Below are 14776 nucleotides of genomic sequence, written 5' to 3'. Positions count from 1 at the left end.
GAGGCGTCATCACAAGTTTAAATATATGAATCTACTCAGTAACTTGTTGTCGTTATCTAAAAGATCCCTCAAGTCTCCACCACACCTTGCATCCTCTGGCGACTCAGCAAACACCTGATAGGTCCTCTCATCCGTCACAATGTTCAGAGCGTTCTCTTTTTCGTGATTATTCACTATCTCCCTGTGAAAATACAAACAGTACACGTCTGAAACATGCAGCTGCTGAAAACAGAAACAGTGAAGGAATGTGTATTTTTTGGCACTGGACTTTTATGAAAATCTTACTTGGCAGCTCGGATGTCGATGGTTCCCTTCAGCTTTTCCTCGCTGTCGTTCTCGTAGTACATCAGCTTGCTGTCCCTCAGGACAAACCAGCGCATCTTCCAGTTTCTGAGAAGAGAACCCAATGAAAACAAGGCCAAGACAATCTATTCTAGACCTTATATATAAGGTTTGACTATAAATGATAGACTAAATTTTTATCTGGAACACAAAGTGAATTAGATTCTTTATATAGAATACCTCTGTCATACTGTACATAAATGTACACAAGGATGGAAGTAACTATACACAAAATCTGCTGTAAAAACATTTTTAATATTAAGTAAAATAAAGTTAGTTTATTTAAAAAATAAATCATGTCATGTGTAAATTGTATGCATATGTCCTTGTTTGTGTTATGTGCCATTTATAGTTTTATTTTATTCTTTTATTATTAATATTTGGAGCAGTGTGTTATGTGTAGGTTGTTTATGAAAGAATGAAAACAAACCAAGCACCAAACTCTTTTTCTGAAAAGTAACCCAGTAACTCTTAATATATTTCAAATGTTTAACTTTTAACTTTTTTAGATTATGAACTATAGATTAGATTGTGATGTAGATTATGAACTAAAGTCACAGTACACCAGCTTGAGAGGGACCCTGAAGTCTTTCAGCACTGCAGAGGGCTCAATGCATAGGGTTAGACATAGATATGATCCCAATAGGACACAGGTTCATCCAACACAGATTGTCATTTACATACTGATCATTCAAAATTGTACTGGACAGCACTTCCAACAGAGATTGTGGTTTAATTAGCATGCAGGCTGCACTCAGTAACAACTACAACAACCTCCGTGAGAGAGTGGAGAGCCCTCCTCCCTTCTTGTAGAGCCAGCCAGACTTGAGAGACTCTTGTTTGGACCGGAACCACATGAAGGTTTCATCCTTCAGCACACACCAACGCCTCCTCCATGGGATCATCAGACCAGCTGAGGGAGCAGAGAATAAAAATATTGTCATAATAATACAATTCAAAAGGTGGAGATGGCTTAACATAAAAATGAGACGGCCATCTCTTGAGTTTAAATAATATAAACCGACCCTTCATGTAGAGGTAGCCGTGGAAATATGGTGGTCCATTTCCATTCAGCAATGTCACCCTGCCATTAGTCACTTCTTCATCAGTGTCCATCATGCCATCGTGTTCATCGTCACTGTCTGCATACTGCAACATCATACAATAACATCAATTATTACTTTCATATAATAACAAATAGACAAGAAACTATGTATAAGTGCATTACATTAACAGATTTATAACAACAATGAGTAAAATTTAAAATCTGCACTGCACAGCTGCTCATACATATCTGCGTGCTCGCGTGTGAGGATGCGTGTGAGTGTGTGTCCTCACAGAGTCAGAGCTGCCTCTGTAGGACTCGATGCTGGCGTTGGTGCAGGTTGACTTCCTCGGGTGCTCCTCATCCGTCACGGTGGTGCTCCCGCGGTTGCTCCCGGATATGGAGCTGTCGTCTCCGGCGGTGACGGACCCGTCCTCCTCCTCCTGGTCGTAATCTGACTCGGTGTCGGCCGGCATGCTGTAGATGGGCTCCTCCCCGTCGCCCAGACTCTCCACCATGCTCACCTTCCACTCTGGGTCTGCCTTGGCTCCATCTTTCTTCTCCCCCTCTCCTGGAGGAGGGGGAGGTGGAGGTGGAGGTGGAGGTGGAATGACAGGGGAGCCATCTTCAGGCGGAGGGAGAGTAGGTGGGGGAGGGATTCCAGCAACAGGCGCACCGTCTGCAGGCAGCGGAGGGGGAGGAGGAGGCGGTGCAGGAGGCACTGTCCCTTCTGCGAAAGCAGGAGGGGGAGGTGGGAGGTGAGCGAATATGTCCTGATCGATAGGAGCGTCTGTCTCAGCAGGAGGAGGGAAGTCAGGCAGAGGGATGCACTCCTCCTCAGCATGAAAGCCCTCGTCCACCTCCTCTTCTTTGGACGCACCTCTGGTGGCACTCGCAGCTTTTGGAGCTTTCGCCTCTGCGGCCGGCTTGGCCGCGACTGGTCCAAGCGAAGGGTCCACGCCTCCGAAATTCAGGAGGTCGATGAGCTCCGTGGCCTTGCGGGACGCTTCCTTCTTCATCCGTTTGAGCTCAGCGTCCCGCCGCAGCTGCAGCTCCTGTTTGGAGGACTCACACAGCTGGGACACCTCGTCCTCTCTCTTCTTTTGCAAGCGCTCGATCTCTCGCTCCAACTGCAGGATCTCCTCCATCTGCCGGGCCTCATCCTAGACAGGAGGAGGATAAAGAAGGGGCATATTAAGCATCAACATTTGCTTTATTCTGTAAATCAACTGGAGGAGAATAAGATGCAATTTCATTGTGTATACGTGTTTAGGAGTTAGAGAGAAAACGCACTGAAGAACCAGCACTTTCCTCGGACGACTCTGCCTTTTTCTCTGCTCCTTCATTCGCTTCCTCCTGCTCCCCTTCGCCTGCCGTCTTCTTCTCCTCCACCTCCTCTTTCTTCTTCTCTTCTTCCTCCCTCTTCTTCTTCTCCTCTCGGAGTTTTCGGACTCGCGTACGTGACACCTGACCTCGCCTGTGTCTCTGCAGCACCAGCGCTGCTTTACGTTGCTTTACGAACCGTCTGCGTTGGATGTGCTTTCTGAAGTGTTTCTGGAGGGTGACCACGCTGGCACGTACACGCTTGAAGTGCTTCCTGTGGACAAAATGGAAAAGAAATGTATAAAACACATGGAATAACAACTGGCACACAAATTGTTTTAGTTCCTGTTAGGAGGGTCTTACTTGGCAGAGAAAGTGAGTAGATGGGCTCGAATTATCATGGCAGCTTGGCGTCGGATTTCATCCCTGTCTTTCTCTAAACGCTGCTCGAGAGACTCTTTCATAAACACCTGCAGAACAAAAGAGAAAGGTTACCTGGAAGATGTCTAATGCAATGTAGAAAACCTATTAAATGATGGATTAATTATGTATTGTTACAAGTGGTGGTGGTTCAAAACATCTGTCATGAAAGCTTTCTTGAGTCTGAAAGGGGTTTTGCCAAAAACTATTAAATCTTACCTTGGTCTTGCCCAACTGCCACTCTTTTTTGGTCTTGTCATATTTGGTTAAAAGGTCTGTACTTCTCTTCTTATCATCTCCTGCTGCTACTGATAATGATAATGATGATTTCTCTTTCTGAATGATTTTATACCTGGCAGGCAGAAAAGAAAAAGGAAGTGTAAAAATTCAGAGACAATTGCACAAACACACACACAAACGCACACAAATAAGATAAAAGATAAGATAAAGGTAGATTTAGAGATACTTACCGAGAGAAGAAATCTTTGAAAGTTCTGCGGACAGGGAACCCGGCCCGACGGATCTTCACAGTCTCCAACATCCCAGAATACCTCAGCTGGTTCAGGACGACCTCTGGGTCAAACACACTTGGATTCTACAAGTAAAATAAGAAAGATTATTTAACATTGAACTTCATTAGGTGGTTGCCAATCAACCTCTAAGACAGAATTGAGTTTGAAACTTAGTCAGAAACAGACTGACCTTTTTCATGTTGGGCTTAATGCAGCGGATGAAGAAAGGGTTAGATACACTCAGAGTGGCCATGAGAGAATGAAGGGAGTCCTGAGGAGACAGAGAAAGGAAAATAATCAAATGTTTGTGCATTTCTTTCGTATGGCAGTGAACAAAATGACCATCTTAACTCCTTCAATGAGAGAGAAAACACTTAAAAATTGTCTTTTTAAAGAGTTCATCTTTGGCTCTTATGTCTTAGTAGGGCTGAAACAACTAGTCAATGTTATTAGTTGAGCGATAGAAACATTGATCGTTTAAGTTATCTATCGAAGAAAAATGAAATATTAACTGCTTCCAGTTTCTTAAAATGTGAGGAATTGCTGCTTTTCTTTGATTGTCATCACTATAAAGTGAATATCTTTGGTTTTTGGACTGTGTGTGTTGGACAAAATAGGACTTTTGAAGACGTCACCTCGGGCTCTGGGCATTTTCACAAATTTCTGACATTTTTAAGACCTAGCACAACTTTTCTGTCCGCTCGCTGTGGTGCTGACTTTTACATCTTTTGTTATGAGTTGCTCATTAGGTTGGGTATCTAATAAACTGCTGGCATCACTCACCCTGAACTGGGAGCTCACGGTGGGTTTGCGTCTGGCCGTTCCCATCTTCTCCTCATTGTTCCTGCTGCCGACCTTCTCAAACAAGTCGTAGATGAAGTCCAGTCTGAGAGGCAACAGAAACATGATGGATTACACACCTACACATGATAAGTTATGTCAGTAGAAATACTGATGATGATCAACTTAAGAAAGAAACAATTCCGACACAGAAATCAACTAGCTGAAAAAATATAGACATTTTTCAGCAAAGTATTAACTGTTTTCCTATACTCTTCGCATAACACTGTGAAAATGTAACATTTCTTGATGAAATTTTAGATGAGTTAGGTTGAGAAGGTTTAGGTTCTTGAGCCCAGCAGACATTGTCCGAAACACAATTCTATATGTTTCAGTCCCAGACATTTCAATGATTTTGGATTATAGTTTTTAACCAGACAAATGAAATTGTAATACTAGTAATTGTAATATGTAGAACAAATTTGCATCAAAGATTCATATCAGTTTAATGAATGACAAAAAATTAAACCATTACGTAAAACAATGTCAGAACTTATAACAGTCCCAATAAACTATTTATTTAGTGTAAGTGAATGTCCTGCCTGCTGTCCTTTAGCATGTTTAGGATGTCGTCTCTGAAGGTGTCTCTGTTCTTCTCCAGGATCCCTCGAACATCATACAGGACCTGACATAGACAGAAAGGTTTATCATAAATCTCCCAGACTTCACTACAATAACAAATACCATGCGTTGACATGAAGTGACTTACCTCCCCGGCATAATGTTTAATACCGAACTGATGATCAGCAAGCCTGGGCTTGACGTAGTAAGGGTTTGTCTGCAGAAAACAGGAAAATAGCAAAAAAATTAAATATAATGTGACGTTTAATACTGAGCTCAACATTTTTTTAAATAACAAATGCTGTTAGTGTAAATACTGTAACCCACTGAGTGTCTGCTGTGCAACTTCTCCAGCAGAGTGAAGTCAGTTCCTTTGGGGAATCGACTCTCTTCATTCACGAGTGCCAACAAGCCCAGTTTCTAAGAGAGAGGGGTGAAAAAACATCATGTTTATTGCCTCAGCTTCATGAAATCCACACCACTTTCTAAGACATCAGTCCAATATTATTATATCAGTTTCCAGAGAGTATCTGAGGCGTCCAACCCAGCCTTTATTTGAACTCTTTTCAGCCCAACTTAAAAAGGGCACTAACTGACATTATGACAGCTCTAAAGATTGTTCATGTTACAAATTTCCTACCTTCTCTATAAGATCAAGACACTCTGCATTGTCCATCCAGTCTATGGCGTCCCACTGGACACCTTCCCTGTGGAGAGTAAACCCAAACAGTTATACATAAAAAACTTTTTCAGTATTTATTTACTGTAACTTCATATCACTGCACAACCTGTACATACTGGTTGAAAAAAGCTCCTCGGACAAACACACAACCTGAATATCTCGGACACCACCTGAATGTCTGTGCTCATTTGGCAAAAAGAAAAGCAATCTAATTACTTTGGCATATTCATGTTCTGTTTGTTTCACTGTTGAGCACCTAACAATAACTGTTTATCCTGGTATAAATTGCAGAATCATCTTAAATTAGACTAAACCAACAATGACACTGTTTAAAATTTGGATAAAGGACTATTTGAGTACTAAATGCACATGTGATGTTACTGAGCGCTGCTGGTGAATATGTTGAGATGATGTTAAATTGCCAACTGTCATTTGTTTTTCACTGTATATTTTAATATGGAACTATTATACCGCTGTCTTGGCCAAGACTCCCTTGAAAAAGACATTCGGAATCTCAAAGGGATTATTTCCTGGTAAAATAAAGGTTAATAAAATAAAAATAAAGAAACAAATATAATATAAAATAATACTGTCAAACTTGCATGATTCGTGTCAAATTTGAGCAGAAGTTAGATAATAATAGCTTTATCTGTAAAGCACAAGATTATTGTTTGGACCTAATGCTGTTTTTACTTGATCCCTTAAATTTGTATTTTATATTTTTCATATTGTTATATTGAAGACACCTAACTAATGAACTCACTAACAAACTGACTACCTTATATATAGTCTTTGCTAATGCAGGTTTGTAAAGATATACTGTACTGTATGTAGAAGTTCACCTGTTGTACTCTAGCTGCTCAAGGGAGAAGATATGCTTGTTGAAGTACTCCTGAAGTTTCTCATTGGCGTAGTTGATGTTAAACTGCTCAAACCGATTCACCTGGAAGCACAGACACATGTCTTATATATATATATATATATATATATATATATATATATATATATATATATATATATATATATATATATGAGTGTTTAATGAGAGACAAAAACTGTAACATCTGGACTTTCCACCAAGGTGCAGCAACAATGCTTTACATTTGTGTGTGTGTGTGTGTGTGTGTGTGTGTGTGTGTGTATTTGTGTGTGTGTGTGTATTTGTGTGTGTGTGTGTGTGTGTGTGTGTGTGTGTGTGTGTGTGTGTGTGTGTGTGTGTGTGTGTGTGTGTGTGTGTGTGTGTGTCTGTGGTACTTAGAAAACAGCTTTCCAGCAAAACAGGTCAAAGTTCTGACCTCAAAGTTCTCAAAGCCAAAGATGTCAAGGATGCCGATGGATTTAAAGTTTTCCTTCCCTTTGATCTTCTGATTGATCTTGAGGATGATCCAGGAGAAACACTGGGAATATAACGCCATGGCAACAGAGTCCCTGGAATCCACGGCCTGTAAGGATGAGACGGAAACCCGAGGGGTGTGTGAGTGTGTCAGGAAGAACCAGAGATTGATCAACAGGGGGAGAACAAATGTGTGGATTTATGTGTGATATATGCTGACCTGCTCTATGGTGAGTGGGGAGCAGATTTCCTCTCCTCTGAGGATTATAGAGCGCTGAGTCAGGACTTCAGACAGCTGGAAGGCATCCAGGCCCAGCAGCTCACTGGAGTCAGTGACCACTGAAAGATGGACAAAGATGTCTTACACATATGCAAAACATCTTTCTAAGTTTGGCTTTTCCCCAACTCATTTTACCGGAGCCGTGCACTGACCTTGCTTGGTGGTGATTTGGGCTCCTCCTGCAGTCATGAACTCAATGTTTCCCAGCTGTAAGACTCCTGACAGCAACTTAAACATGTCTCTGATCTCCTCCTCTGTGAACTCTAACACCTTCAGCGCCTCCTACATGCAGAAATAAGCACAGCAAAAGAAATTAGGTGCTACCAACGGAAGAGGTGCTTTTAACACTTTTTTTCTCAGTGAGAAGATAAAAGGAATATAGTATGGTCGCTGATTCTGCATCAATGCACTATCTTACAAATGTTTGATAAATGGTGTTTTTGAATTTTACTGCAGAAATCGACAGATTCCCTGTTTATTTTACAACAAAAAAAATTCAGTAGAAGGCATTTCAAAAGCTAGTAAGGAGTGCAGGTTTTGGTGACTTTTATGTGACATTATTTCTATCAGTTGTATTTTATATTGTGCTATTTGCGGGCTGCAAACATCCCCATAGGGTTCAGAATTAGGTCTCTAAATCTGTTACTTTTGTAGTTATGGTTAAACAATACCCAAATTCAGATAACAATTACCATTTTTGTCCTTCACTATACCTTTGTGTAATGAATTTAATGGGAATATGTTGATAACTTGCTGACAAATAGACTAACAAAAGGAAAAACAACCTGGCAGAGGTAAAAACATATAGGGCAATTTTACAGTCAGTTGTTACCATGGTAATGTAGAAAAGGTCATCACCTAACTAGTTAAAGGAGACATACAGTATGATGCTCCTTTTCAGATTCATGCTGGTATTTTGGGTTTCTACTTTCCACTTTAATGTTCAAAAACACCTAATGTTTCTGCCTGGATATGCCTGTACCTCTGTCTGAAACGCTACCTTTTAGCGCCTGTCTCTTTACGCCCCTCCTCCCGGCTCCCGGCTTGTGAGAAAAATATGGCGCACATTTGCAAAGGTAGTTCTCAAGCAGTGGGAGGAAATACTTGGATGGGGGCAGTATATTCTCATGAGCCTGCACGCCACATAGGAAGGGGAGCCAAATCTGATAGCTTGTTGAATCCCACGTTTTCTGATCTAGGTAGCCCAAACAAACTGACTGGGTTGTCTTATTTGACAGTTTGTAGGTTGGTAGGCACTCAAGATACCCAAATGAATGTGAAAAGGTGAGTTTTTCATAATATGTTCCCTTTAACTAATGTGCATAGACAGCTATTGCCCAGTTTGGCTGTAAATGCAGTCAAACTGACCATAACACTGTTATACAGCTCTTTGTCATTCAGGCTCTTGTCCTTCATACATCCCGATTGGCTGAGGTAGTGGAAAGATTCAGGACGGTCCTCCAGGAAGTAGAGGCCTGATAGAGGAAATATATGTCAGGGTGATATTGGGAGAGATGCACATTGAGACACTTAACTGCACTTAGATATAGTTTGGAAAAGTTGCACTGAAATTACATAAACATGCTTTATTTATAACATGATCAGCTGCTATAGATCTATCACCATCTGTTGTAAATGTACTGTGAATACTGTTTAAAACACCAGACACATTAAACTTAAGACACTGTTGATATTTGAACATTTTTATGCTTTTTCCTTACTTTTATGGTCTTTGTTAGCTCCCGCCAGCAGAGCGTAGAAGATGTGGTAGTTTCGTTCGCCAGGATTTTGTCGCACCACTCGGTTCTACAGCAAAACCAATGCAGCAAAGCCACCATTAACATTTCATTCTGAATTAAAATGTAGAACTGACAAATCACTTGAATGAATTATAATTGATATGAACAGGCCGCAGACATGGTTACCTTTTCCAGTAAATCTGAAAGGTAGAGAGTCAAGGAAACAACGATAAAATGTGAGTTCTTCACAATAGCCTACTCCTTTAGCACACCTTTTTATTAAATAAAAGCACGTAGAAATGTTGGTACATTTGATACAAAAATACTTATTTTTAAATACATATAAGGATACAGTCAATGACGCAGCCACCCTGGATGTTGCCGCCCTCAGAGAAGTGAAGTTGAATGAATTTCCCAAAGCGACTGGAGTTGTTGTTGTAAACAGTCTTAGCATTACCAAACGCTTCCATGATCGGACTGCACAGAGAGTTAAAACCTGCAGTTAGTGCATTCTGTTTATTCTTTAATTTATCTGTGCATGCAGTCAGCCTGTTCTTATGAACCATACGTTCGAAAAGCTACGAAAAGTTAAGCACTGTTTTTTGGCTGTGTGCATCATTGACTGCTGCTGTATAAGAATGCTGTGTAGGGAGGTAGTCGTGTAGGATCGGTGGGCGTTAACATGGCTTACAGCCAGGGAGCGGAGTTCCTGCATGTTCCTTGAGAGTGTTAGATTACAAAGCTGACACTTTTATCCAAGGCGACTTACAATTGCTATATATCAGAGGTTGCACGCCTCTGGAGCAACTAGGGGTTAAGTGTCTTGCTCAGGGACATACTGGTTGATGTATTGCAGTGGGAATTGAACCCATATCTCCCACACCAAAGGCATGTGTTACATCCACTGCGCCATCACCACCACTCTGTATTAAAATTAATACAAACCACAATCTTTTCCTAAACTTAACTAGTCGTTTTAGTGCCTAAATTTAACTTTCATCGCCGTGTAACGCTCACTTTTTCTTGCCTAAACTTAACCGTAAACTCCGCTGAAATGACCGGCAGCTCGCGGTGCTCTGTACCTAGCGCACAGTCACAATCTGGGGTAACTAAAATTAATCGGCAACTATTTTTAACAATCGAGTAATGCTTTAAATTTTTTAAGCAAAACTGCCAAACATTTAATGCAAAAAGCCTCTCAAATGTGAGGATACTGCTTTTCTCTAATATCACTGTAAAATGAATGACTGGGTTTGGGGAAGTTAATTGGACAAAACAGGGTTTCTACAGTGCCTTGCGAAAGTATTCGGCCCCCTTGAACGTTTCGACCTTTTGCCACATTTCAGGCCTCAAACATAAAGATATAAAACTGTAATTGTTTGTGAAGAATCAACAACAAGTGGGTCCCAATTATGAAGTGGAACGAAATTCATTGGCTATTTCAAACTTTTTTAACAAATAAAAAACTGAAAAAGTGGGCGTGCAAAATTATTCAGCCCCTTTACTTTCAGTGCAGCAAACTCTCTCCAGAAGTTCAGTGAGGATCTCTGAATGATCCAATGTTGACCTAAATGACTAATGATGATAAATAGAATCCAGCTGTGTGTAATCAAGTCTCCGTATAAATGCACCTGCTCTGTGATAGTCTCAGAGGTCCGTGTAAAGTGCAGAGAGCATCATGAAGAACAAGGAACACACCAGGCAGGTCCGATAATTGTTGTGGGAGAAGTTTAAAGCCGGATTTGGATACAAAAAGATTTCCCAAGCTTTAAACATCCCAAGGAGCACTGTGCAAGCGATAATATTGAAATGGAAGGAGTATCAGACCACTACAAATCTACGAAGACCCGGCCGTCCCTCTAAACTTTCAGCTCATACAATGAGAAGACTGATCAGAGATGCAGCCAAGAGGCCCATGATCACTCTGGATGAACTGCAGAGATCTACAGCTGAGGTGGGAGACTCTGTCCATAGGACAACAATCAGTCGTATACTGCACAAATCTGGCCTTCATGGAAGAGTGGCAAGAAGAAAGCCATTTCTTAAAGATATCCATAAAAATTGTTGTTTAAAGTTTGCCAAAAGCCACCTGGGAGACACACCAAACATGTGGAAGAAGGTGCTGTGGTCAGATGAAACCAAAATCAAACTTTTTGGCAACAATGCAAAACGTTATGTTTGGCAAAAGCCACACAGCTCATCACCCTGAACACACCATCCCCACTGTCAAACATGGTGGTGGCAGCATCATGGTTTGGGCCTGCTTTTCTTCAGCAGGGACAGGGAAGATGGTTAAAATTGATGGGAAGATGGATGGAGCCAAATACAGGACCATTCTGGAAGAAAACCTGATGGAGTCTGCAAAAGACCTGAGACTGGGACGGAGATTTGTCTTCCAACAAGACAATGATCCAAAACATAAAGCAAAATCTACAATGGAATGGTTCACAAATAAACATATCCAGGTGTTAGAATGGCCAAGTCAAAGTCCAGACCTGAATCCAATCGAGAATCTGTGGAAAGAACTGAAAACTGCTGTTCACAAACGCTCTCCATCCAACCTCACTGAGCTCGAGCTGTTTTGGCAAGGAGGAATGGGCAAAAATGTCAGTCTCGATGTGCAAAACTGATAGAGACATACCCCGCGAGACTTACAGCTGTAATCACAGCAAAAGGTGGCGCTACAAAGTATTAACTTAAGGGGGCTGAATAATTTTGCACGCCCAATATTTCAGTTTTTTATTTGTTTAAAAGGTTTGAAATATCCAATAAATTTCGTTCCACTTCATGATTGTGTCCCACTTGTTGTTGATTCTTCACAAAAAATTACAGTTTTATATCTTTATGTTTGAGGCCTGAAATGTGGCAAAAGGTCGAAAAGTTCAAGGGGGCCGAATACTTTCGCAAGGCACTGTACTTGGAAAATGTGTGAGTTTTTGTACTATTTTACGAAACTAAATATTAATCCTTGATATTTTCTACGACAAAACTTAAAGCTTACCCTGGCCTTCTTTCGATTGAGTTTAGACTGGACTCAGACTTGTTCCAAAAGACCCTAAAACAGCTCGGGCAGTAATAGTCAAGGAACAGGAAAGAGTGTGTTGTCTTCATTTTGCTCATCTGTACCTGCTCTGTACGATGGCCTGCTCCACTCGTGTACTTTTCTCCGATGGAGAAGTCCCGGCTGAGTTCTGGCTCATCACTGACAGGAACTGAAGCAACAGTTTAGTACTCTCCGTCTTCCCTGCCCCTGATTCACCACTGTAGTATACACACACACACACACACACACACACACACACACACAACCCAATTTAATGAAATACACTGTGACCTTCTCTGACATTCCCATGTCTCTAACTGGTCTGGTCATTTAATTGATATCAAGGTTTGATAGCTTCAGAGATATTGCATTAACTCTCAGTCTATCTCAATTAGAATATCAGGAGGGACAAAGCCTGAGTGTAATTGAAAGCATGATCAGATTAGGCCTGGCAAACTCGATTCCTTTTAAGGATTCGAGTTATTCTGAGTCACTCACTAAACTGAGTCACTTGAGTCCGTAATGTTAATTCGCCAAGGAAACTCAGTCCTACTTGCCACCTCATGCAGCTGCTCACAGGAGAGCCATTTAATCACGGGAAAAAAATCATTTTGAGCCAGACTGTTTATTTATTGTCTTAACTTAGTGTAGCCTAAGCAATATATAGGCTTTCAATGTAGACATAGAAACAGGAATGGAGAAATGCCCGTAGTGAATGAATGAATTTTTCAATTGAGTTGACTTGTGGAGTTGTGGTTGCCTACGAAATTGTAAGTTACAAAGGTTTTGGCAGCTAAGATGGCTAGGACTAGTAGTAGCTAATGTTGCAAGAGGTTTGTGTGTGGCGCTGTTATCATTTTCGACTGAATTGTAGTAGGACTCAACTGATCCGAGTTAATGACACTAGAGACTCGCGACTCATGAGTTAATTTAAAGAGTCGGGTGAAAGATCCGAGTGAGTCACGACTCAAACAGGTTTAGATCAGATGTCTGACCCTACTACCAGATTAGCAAAGCAGGCCAGGAGCAGGTTATTGGGGCCTGCTATAGGTGGAGGGATGCCATTTAGTAATTTACAACACCAAGGCAGATGCAATCTCTATTTCATCCTCATCAGCTTGATCTCAACTCGGTCTCCCTCTCTCTAAAACACCGACAGAAATCAATATGTCTGAAAGGTAGAAATGCTTATCTACTTCTTTTAGCCTTTACCTTGATTTTCATTGTCATTTTCGAACTGGCTCTGCATTGGCAGGTTACAAGCTGAAAAAGATCTACCTACCAGCTCCTCTAAAGCTCACTAATCAACATATAATATCTTAAAAACCAAAGTGTCTTTATGTTAAGCTAACTGTCTCCTGGCTGAGGGTATTGATCTTCTCTACTAACTGTCGACAAGAAACCAGATGAAGCAAACATTTAGAGACATAAAAAAATGCATGTGTAATCTGCGTAAGTAGGACAGTAGGAATTGTTGGATTTTCTAAAAACGGAACTACCCCCTCGTCTAATGCGTGCTGGGATAGGCTGCAGTCCCCTGTGACACAGGATTTAAGATGGATTGATGGCTTTGGAGATGAACTGAAAGATGGACAAAGCATGTATTAGAGGTAAACCAGCATATTCACTCCTCCATGGTTGATACTCACCTGATGAGGACACATTGACTGTCGTGACGTTTCCAGATGCAGCGGTAGCATTCATTGGCCACTGCAAAGATGTGTGGAGGGAGCTCCCCTATATGGTGCTTGGAGTACAGGTCCACCCTCTCTGGGTCATACAGACCTGAGATCTGCTTGTAGGGGTTGACGGCTGCCAGGATGCTGCCGATATTAGTCTGAACACAGTCAAGAAGTAACTATTTAGGTTGTGTAACTGTATAATTCTTTTAGCCTTTTGTATCTTATGTTTATGTGCTTCTTTTTTGTTGTTTTTTCCACTTCTCCTGCACACTTACATCAAAAGCGCTAACAGATATGCAAACAACAACCTCTCATGAACACATAAAGTACCAATATTTGACATTTAAAGCAGTCTTGTATTGATATTAATCTGGATTGGAGGATAAGGGAACACAGCAGGGTGGAGATCTGACATTGGGACTGACAAGTGACGAATCAACAGATTTTTGTTAGAAAGCTGAGTTCAAATCAGTGAGACGATGGAGGAGATAGACTAGATTTGCATTTTTGAGCTGTTTGTGCTGTAACCAAAAAAAGTGGAGGTCAGCATGCCCTCCATCGTGTCATATTACCCTGTCTGTGCAATTTGTCTGCCACACATATAAAACTGTGCAGAAGGACGAGTATACAGATAAATGCATAGGCACACAGTGACACAGAGAGCTGACCCATGCAGGGTAAATTCTTATGATCAGCTTAAGGGAAATCCATGTATGGATAATATTTCAGCATCTAGATTAGGTCACACCCAGGGAGGCTGTTATTGGTCTGTTGTCTGGTAATCTTTCAGGTTTTCAGGCATTGCAGATGGCCGACTTTCACCATACACATGATCAAAATGCACTAGTTCTAATTGATCTTAATACCCATTCTATGACCACAAACAGAGAATATGGTCTTTATATGTCATCAATGCTCACATGTGAGATGAATGTTTAAACCATTGATTTGATTTACCACAATATTCTCACGTT

General features: G+C 41.1%; 1 protein-coding gene across 2 annotated transcripts in view; it reads right to left on the bottom strand.

The window, feature by feature from the left end:
* myo10l1 (myosin X, like 1) overlaps nucleotides 1-14776 on the bottom strand; it is a 47119-nt gene that overhangs the window by 9771 nt on the left and 22572 nt on the right. Inside the window, exons 4-28 of one of the 2 annotated variants that reach the window (XM_039786566.1) lie at nucleotides 13770-13957; nucleotides 12204-12338; nucleotides 9430-9554; nucleotides 9264-9277; nucleotides 9060-9144; nucleotides 8707-8813; nucleotides 7491-7620; nucleotides 7279-7397; nucleotides 7021-7167; nucleotides 6568-6668; nucleotides 5684-5750; nucleotides 5371-5463; nucleotides 5192-5260; nucleotides 5025-5107; nucleotides 4426-4528; nucleotides 3833-3913; nucleotides 3601-3725; nucleotides 3350-3482; nucleotides 3074-3180; nucleotides 2681-2984; nucleotides 1633-2550; nucleotides 1368-1491; nucleotides 1114-1255; nucleotides 286-390; nucleotides 86-181 (exon numbers count right to left, since the gene is read on the bottom strand). In XM_039786566.1, coding sequence (XP_039642500.1) covers nucleotides 86-181; nucleotides 286-390; nucleotides 1114-1255; nucleotides 1368-1491; nucleotides 1633-2550; nucleotides 2681-2984; nucleotides 3074-3180; nucleotides 3350-3482; nucleotides 3601-3725; nucleotides 3833-3913; nucleotides 4426-4528; nucleotides 5025-5107; nucleotides 5192-5260; nucleotides 5371-5463; nucleotides 5684-5750; nucleotides 6568-6668; nucleotides 7021-7167; nucleotides 7279-7397; nucleotides 7491-7620; nucleotides 8707-8813; nucleotides 9060-9144; nucleotides 9264-9277; nucleotides 9430-9554; nucleotides 12204-12338; nucleotides 13770-13957 — 3701 coding nt within the window. The remainder of the gene's footprint in view (nucleotides 1-85; nucleotides 182-285; nucleotides 391-1113; nucleotides 1256-1367; nucleotides 1492-1632; nucleotides 2551-2680; nucleotides 2985-3073; nucleotides 3181-3349; nucleotides 3483-3600; nucleotides 3726-3832; nucleotides 3914-4425; nucleotides 4529-5024; nucleotides 5108-5191; nucleotides 5261-5370; nucleotides 5464-5683; nucleotides 5751-6567; nucleotides 6669-7020; nucleotides 7168-7278; nucleotides 7398-7490; nucleotides 7621-8706; nucleotides 8814-9059; nucleotides 9145-9263; nucleotides 9278-9429; nucleotides 9555-12203; nucleotides 12339-13769; nucleotides 13958-14776) is intronic. The other variant, XM_039786567.1, reaches the window with a different exon arrangement.

The sequence above is a fragment of the Perca fluviatilis genome, chromosome 20 (assembly GCF_010015445.1).
Source record: "Perca fluviatilis chromosome 20, GENO_Pfluv_1.0, whole genome shotgun sequence".
In the NCBI taxonomy this organism is placed as follows: domain Eukaryota; kingdom Metazoa; phylum Chordata; class Actinopteri; order Perciformes; family Percidae; genus Perca; species Perca fluviatilis.
Note: the sequence above shows the minus strand (reverse complement) of the source record. Positions and strands in the feature narration are given on the sequence as shown.